Source organism: Ammospiza nelsoni, chromosome 3, assembly GCF_027579445.1.
Source record: "Ammospiza nelsoni isolate bAmmNel1 chromosome 3, bAmmNel1.pri, whole genome shotgun sequence".
Lineage (NCBI taxonomy): Eukaryota > Metazoa > Chordata > Aves > Passeriformes > Passerellidae > Ammospiza > Ammospiza nelsoni.
The window spans coordinates 69485773-69493679 of record NC_080635.1 but is presented as its reverse complement, the minus strand read 5'-3'; the positions used below and the strand labels follow the sequence as shown (position 1 = coordinate 69493679).

At 41.3% G+C, this 7907-nt stretch overlaps 1 protein-coding gene across 3 annotated transcripts in view; it reads right to left on the bottom strand.

Annotated features, from left to right (window-relative positions):
* Window positions 1-2384: 2384 nt before the first annotated feature.
* Window positions 2385-7907, bottom strand: part of WASF1 (WASP family member 1) — an 87218-nt gene continuing 81695 nt past the window's right edge. For all 3 annotated transcript variants that reach the window (XM_059468210.1, XM_059468212.1, XM_059468211.1), the window contains exons 7-9: window positions 6706-6885; window positions 4767-5404; window positions 2385-3294 (exon numbers count right to left, since the gene is read on the bottom strand). In XM_059468210.1, coding sequence (XP_059324193.1) covers window positions 3137-3294; window positions 4767-5404; window positions 6706-6885 — 976 coding nt within the window. In that variant the 3' untranslated portion in view covers window positions 2385-3136. The remainder of the gene's footprint in view (window positions 3295-4766; window positions 5405-6705; window positions 6886-7907) is intronic.

The following is a 7907-nucleotide window of genomic DNA, read 5'->3' as shown; positions in this document are numbered from 1 at the left end:
AAGGCCTTTTAATGCCTCCTGATTTCAAAATCCCACTTTACTGAGAGATAACATAATCCCTTAATAATATCTAGTATTTAATGGTTACTGTTCATATCACACTGCTACAAAAGAACTCCAAAATTATGTCTCTTTTTAATTTTTGCTTCTTCAGTCCTTGTTCTCTTCCATTTACTGATTTGTTTTTGGTTTGTCCATGGTAGCTGCATTGTTACTGTTTTATCTTTTGATAAAACCCCCGAGTGACCAATTCTGCACCTCCCTAGTCATCTGCCACCAAGCAGATTTTGTTTCTTCTATGCACTTTATATTGTTCTTCCCCCCTGCCCCTCATTCTCAGTAGGAGAGGTAAATAATTTTTAACTGTCCCAGATTACAGTTTGAGAAAAGGGTGAAGACAAAGGTTTCTCTTCACTTATATGGAACATTACTGACACATTATTTTTGCGTCAGACTTCAAGCCTTGGTTTTAACCAGCTGCTGCAAATGTTCAGAGGTAAACAACAGACTCCGTAAACAGTTCAATACAGAAATCTTGATTTAATACCTTACAAGACAAAGCAATCAATAATCTATTACACATCTAATCACAGGCATGAAGAGCCCAGCAGCCCTCTGCACAGCATTCCACCAAACGAGAAAGGCGGCTGGAGACCACAGTAGAGGGACACAAATCTCCGAGACTGCAAATGCACGGCTCGGGAGCTGATCTACAAACACAAATATTCAAATTCAACAATCACCTCTTGCTACTAGTGAATCATGCTATTGCTATCTGGAGACCAGTTGCTATGGCAGATAGCTGTAGCAGTGGCAGAAGGCCAAGAATCCTGCCTTTGAAATGTTAACTGAATTTAACTCTTTTAACTCTTGACTTTTCACAGGCAAGGTTCATTACTTTGTGTGACTGTGTCATATTACATGAGTGCTTTATCTGCCCTGGGTACCAGCTTGGAAGGGATACTATTAATCAGCAGGACAGCAAAACAGTCAATAACAACTATTTGTCAATAAGAATTTTTTTTTTAATACCTTCAAGTCTGCTATGTGATAGCTGCAGTTACAGTAAGGGTGTTTTTTTGCTTTAATTTCTTCCCTTTTTCTTCATTTTATGTAAGTTATATGCAGTTCACAGTTCCTGGACACACTCAGAGCACACCCACCAATGCAGGCATGATGGTGAGATGCTCTAATTCGAACAGTTAGAGCCTGGGTACAGAAATACTGCTGCTCCATTTAAGTGGCAATGTAGGCTGCTTTCTGTGATACCCACCAGAAAAATCAGTTTATAGAGAGTTGTGCAAGGAATGGGTATAAATATCAGTTGAAATGAAATTTTGTGAATGGCAGAACTAACTACACATGAAATTCAGGTTCTTTTCAGCTGCCTGGAGTGCAGATCTTGGTCCCTGGCTAAAGGGGAGCTGTGGTTGCATACAACGCACTTTGCTTTATGATCTCAAATCTTTACAGCTGCAACAATAGGATCCCACATTTAGCTTCAGGACAAGTTAGGTTTGGTGAGTTAGGATTACTGAGATCCAAGGAAACACCATCAAATATGCAGAAGTGGCTCTGACATCCTTTCTTTACCATTACAATGAGGGGTTAAGCAGGACACACACTTGGGAAGTCAATGGAGAACAACAGAACAAACCAGATGGTGTTACTGTGAAAAAACTCAAGAGAGAGCAGGGCACACATATCTGCAGCCATAGTTACAAAGATGCAGATTCACAAATTGTGACAATATTTTTTCTTCCACAAAACTAATAAAGGTGTTACTGCTGCAGCTGAAAGTCTTGAGTACAGCAGGCCATGTGCAAAATCCCACTGGAGGCTGAGATGGTGACAGAGAAGCTGGAACGGTTGCTGTACACTGCTCCTACCCCAGTGTATCCCTTGGGAGTTTTGCCCAATTCCAAGAGAAGGCTAACAAGCACATGTCCCTGCAAGCTGGTTTGTAACACATAGAACATTTAATGTTCCACCTTCAAGAAATCTCAATCTGACCTTCAAGACTTCTTATCCTCTATTACAGGATTCCATCTTCCAGGAACAAGATCACAGGATAAGAGAGCTCTTGCACCCTCTCATGCTTCCCTTCTCAACAGGCTTTTGACTATGTGCTCAGACTTGAAGGAGTTATTCCAGGGAAGAGAAACACAAAAGATGTGAAAAACATGCACTGCACTGCTAGACAGCACTTAAAAAATCATCTTTCATCAATCATGATTTTAACTGTTGCATCTCATCAAGAGAAAATGAGAGAACTGATGAGAAAATACTTTAACTTTGTACACCACAGATTAAATACCTGAAAACCAAGGATCTCTCAGGTACACCAGTGAAAAGCAGGCTTCATTGAAAGACCAACACCCAGGAACATTTAAAATGAACCATTTATTAAATCAAACTGTTATTTTAACAGTTACATAAGTTACACAGCATGTTTAAGTCAAAAGATTTCACAAGGAAAAAAAAACTTTAAACTTTTATTATGCAGGCAAAAATAGTACCACACAATATGTACCTGGGAGGGAAGAAGGGAAGGGGAATCTCTAAACATTCAAATAAGGCCATAATTATTTAAAAACAACAATAAAACAATAATAAACCCCCCCAAAGATCCATTTGCTTTTCAGTGTGTTCAGTGCTGCTAACTATATGTACTTTTAGTATACAGGTGTTATCGAGGCAGTGATATTTTGATAGCTAGGTTTAATGTTTTAAAACACTATCAGAAGTGGAATAAGGCTCATTAGTACATACAGCTGCCCTTGGAATGTCAATCTCAGTTGCCTTCATCAACTTAAAATTCACAAAGTGCACAGTTAAGATATGCCAAAAAATTGAAACTGCTACTCTACCAACAGCTGCCCATGCTTAATACTTAGTGGTCTATTGGAACAAAGTATGTTCTTTCAAAAGAGATGTGTAAGAAAAGCCACTGTAAAACATTTAGTTTTGAAGATGCACTAGGAGCTCTTTGTAAACTGAAAAGTAGAAAAACATGGATTAATTATGTTAAGAAAAGAATACAAAAAACACTAGAAATGACCATCAAACTTCCAAAGAACAAGCACCACAATGGACATTAGCATTCAATTTTGCAGTGTACAGCAATGTAATAATTTTACTCTAGCCAATCTACTTCATCAAATTCTGAATCATCTTCTGAATCACTGTACTCCACAGCGATGCGACGGGAGAGGATGGTGGCGACGTCGTTCTCAATGCGCTCGTGCTTCGCTTCTTGCTCCCGCTGCTCCTCCACTTTGCGGAGCTGAATGCCTGGGAACAGCAGAGCACAAACATGTCACCCTCCTCCTTCCCCACTGCACATGGATCTAGGTCATGATTCACAGAATGCTTTGCAATCGAAAATGAATACACAGGATGCTGTCCTGCTCAGGTTGAATTTTTTTTGTCAAGCTTTTAAAGAGAAGAATGTCAGAATTGCAGTGGCAGACAAGATCTTGAGTCCGTCTACTACAATATCCTGGTTCTGATTTTCTATTAAAATACATTTGTAGTACCACTCTAAGTGATTTTGCTATTTGCATTTTTTAGACTCTCTATTCATAATTTTAATGAACGTTTATAGCGATTTGTCCTGAAGACAGGACCTCTTGTAACTCTTTTTTTTAATCATGTAATGATTTGGTTTGGGATAAAGTATTACTTGGATATCAAAGCTGTGGTAACTCAAGCCTTTGTTTTTTGGGTATGACTCGGTCAAAAGTGTTCTCAGCAATCACCAAGATTATACCAGGCTCTATTTTCTCATTTTTGCTGACATTGTCTACACATTTTCATGTACCCCTGTTGTACTCAGCTGTTGTCAACATTTCTTTAGATTTCAATGATGTTACCAATTCATGTGCATATAGGCATGCAAAAATATTTCAAATTAGTGCTATGGCCTATCTGCTGATATTACAGTACCATACAGATTCTGTGCTGTGCTACAGTGCAGGGGAAGAGAAGAAGAATGTAGCACTTGAAACATTTGAGAGATCTTAACTACTGAAAGACAGAAAGACACCGCACCATCAAACAGCAGCACACACCAATGTGTGTGTTCCGATGCCAGTGGGGATTTTCCTGGCCATGGGCACCATAAGCTGAAAGGTACAGCTGGCACACACAGCTCCTCATGAGATCATCAGGAAAACACTGCCCTGCAGCTCTGCCCTTCTCTTGCACTCTGCCATGGGCACCTTGCAATGCAAAGGCTGCTCCACTACTGCACTGACATCAGTGTCCAGATCAGATACTTAACAGCTTGAGGTCTTCAGCAATGACTTCTGAATGTCACTTTTATCTTGTAATACAGTGACAGATGATCAAAATTCCAATGCCAATTGATCAGTTTCGCTTTTATCTAACAGTCTGTGAAAACCAATGTTTTTGTCTTCTACACAATTTGTAGATGATCAGAAATAGTTACATTTGCAGGTAAACGGAAATGGAAAGATAATCTCCACAGATCATCTACAAACACACGTACTTTTTTCTGTAATCTAACATCCACAGAGAACCAGGTTTGCCATCCAAACTAAACATCTGATAAGTGAAATTACGAATTGAAAAAATCCTGTCTACTTGGCAATGTATACACTGTAGGGGATAGAAAACAGAAACAGACTTGAGATGCATTCCTGTAACTTCTTACACATGTGAAATATTCCATGTCTCAAAGGTCACGTGTATGTAGCAGGTTTCTGAGATGGCTCTGTTTGCTGTGTAATAGCCAACGTTACCTTTCCGTATTGCTTCCAGCAGAACGCTCCTAGCATCACTGATCACAGGCAGAGTTGAAGGATGGCGTTTGGGCTCAGGAGCAGGAATCACTTGGGATGGTGGAGATGGAGGCATTATGGGTGCATGAGGGCCAGGGACAATGGTTGTGGCAGGAGGGTGCAGGACAGGAGGAGGGTGAGAGAGGTTTGCAACTGTGACAGGGGAGGAGGGTCGGATGCCAGGAGGCGGCAGGGGAGGAGGTGGGGGTGGTGGAGGAAGTCCCTGAACTTCAGCTTGTGGAGGAACCGGGTGAACAGGCAGAGCTTCGCACACCTGGGCGGCTCTGGTGACAGGGGGAGAGGGCTGTGCTAGGGGAGGAGCCACTGGAGGCGGAGCTGGATGAAGAACTCCAGGAGCTATCTGGAGAGGAGCTGGCGGAGGCGGCACAGCTGGGGCCTGCAGAGCAGCTGTGGGAGGGGGTGGTGGCGGTGGGACTGGGGGTGGAGGGGTGGAAGTCATTGCAGCTCTTAAGGATGAAGTCGACAAGGCGGATGGGAGAGGTGGCGGTGGTGGAGGAGGAGGAGTGGGGCTCACAAACACCGGTGTTCTGCCTGTTGCTGGCGACTGAGGACGATTTTCTACCAAGCCAGGAGTAGAACTGCAACATCCAATAACAGAACAAAGATATGAAAGCTAGAGAGTGGAAAAATAGTAATAGATTAAGTTGTGCAACTTTAGAACATTGAAACCTGGGCATTAAAGAGCATTATGTACCATGATGATTTCAGGGTGTTTGTCCACACCTCATAAATAAGAATGTCTAATTTTCAGTATGGAGCTTGCAACGGGTTTCCAAAAGACCTCTGCTCAAATTCAGCTATTAATCAAATCTATGTTCTTATACAGTGCATCTTGCTCGAAGATTTCCTGTACCTTTGATATAATTCTTCCCTGTTGTCCCTAAGTAAATCCAAATTATTTTTCTCAAGTCAGGGAACTAGCAGTCGATGAACTGTTTTGGTTCATAGAACTTTAAAACCAAAACAAAACAATGCAAACAATGAGAACGAGTTAATTTGAAATATATATACTTAAGGTGTGATGAAAAAATGAGTGAGACTAATATTAAAGGTCATCAATACTGCATACAGAGAGGTACAGTTATATGCTAGATACTCATTACAGGACAATAAATAGGTGAACTGAAGAAACAAGAGAGAACAGTAAATTTCTTTTCCTGAAAGACCACTAGAGGATTTCTTTAAACTGTTGTGGTAAATTAATAAAGAGTTATGCATTTTTGTGTATGATCTCCTAGGCAGCGAATATCACCCATTTCAAGAGACTAACATCTTGCTGATGTAACAATCCCATCTGAATTAGCTATCCACTATTCTAAGTTGTATGTGCCTGACCATAAAATAAGACTTTTGGTATAAAAAAATAGGGGAGTGACAAAGAAATTTTCATCTCTAGAAAATATTCTATGTACGTATCCACTTCTGAAAAGGTACAAAGAAGTAGGAAAAAAAAACTTTGGGAGAGAGAAGCACTTACAATTTAGCAAATGCAATGAATACATGGTTTTGACAGCTGTCTTACTGTGATATATTCTTCCTTTCATGTAGGCTGAAACACATCCCAGTTGTACAAATTTCCAAAACTCCAAAGCTACATCCTGAAATGCCAACATATTTCACAGAAGCATTTTCCATATAGTTTTTGGTCTTGCCATTTAACTCAGAAGGCAACACGGTCGCAGTGTTGATGGCAAGCTGAGGCTTTTCTCCACCCTATGGGATTTAGGTGCCGGCCTTCCCACCCAGCTCCCGGCGGCCCTGTTCCTGCAGGCACGCTGGGGTTCATGGGCAGCACAGCAATAATGCTGACAGCTATTGGCAGGGGGTGGATAACCACAGCAGCCCCAGGAGAAGGGCACGTGGCCCCTGTGGCCGGTACCTGACGCAGGGGGGCACGGGCTTGGCCTCGGCGGTGCCGTGCATGGGGGGCGGCGGCGGCGGCTCGTGGGGCCGCACCAGCACGCGCTCCTCGGCTCTGCTCAGCAGCTCGGACATCTGGCTGTAGGGCAGGGCAGAAAGGGAATACGACCCGTCAATGTGGTCCACGTAGGCCTGGGATCTGTAAGAAACAGGGAGAAATGATCCAATTCACCTTCAGTAGGAGGCAGTATTAGTGCCCTCAGCCGCTGTGCTACACTTCAGTCTGATTCTGAATGCAAGTATCTTCTCTCCACTAGTGTTGGATATTATAGTGTGGCTTTTCAATAATTCATCCCACTTTCCCTGTTATTACTTCTAGCAGCTCAAGGGTTTGATTTTGACAGGTATATCAGATAGTTTCTACACCATGTGTGTGACCTTAGTGTTTATTAGACACATTATTTTGAGTTAAATAAACACAGCAATACAATCAGAACTCCTCTTCTTTTACAACATTTATGAAACATCCATCGATGTTAAGAGTGGTAGAATTTACAACTGAATAATTTAGCTGAACTTCTGTCAGAGGATCTTTATTCCAATATATACAGAGAACTCGCTGCTTTAATAGACACAGGACACAATCAATATCTACTATTGAGTACTAGCACTAAATAAAGATGATTCAACTTGTTAATGGCAACTTTAGACACACCTCAAGGATCTGATCAGTTAGTAAATTTCAATTAACTATTCAATTACAGAATTTTATTTTAAAAAATTCTATTAAATTCAGAGCAAAAGTGTTTGTAGAACACTTTCCAACTAGTAGAGCAACACTCTACATTTCCACATACTGCCACCACTGTAGTACCTAAGCCTATTAAGTTCTTCAGGGGTGAAAATCTTTCTCATTTATTTCAAAGTATGGTGCTGTTCTGTTTCTGAACAACATGTTCTTCACATGCAGTGCTCCCAAGCACTTCAGCATTATTAACAATTGCATTACTAGTACTGAGATAATCAAGGTTTAGGCCAGGGTCCTGGATATAAAACAAGCATGTCTAAAGTGGAACCCAACATACAACATAACAAAAGGACCGCAGGAAAGCAGATGTTTCTGCCAATGACTTGACACAGCAGCTTACAGAGATTCTATAAAGCTGTTCCTAGAAAAATGCTAATCACCATAACTTAACTTGTACCCCACTGAGTGAAACG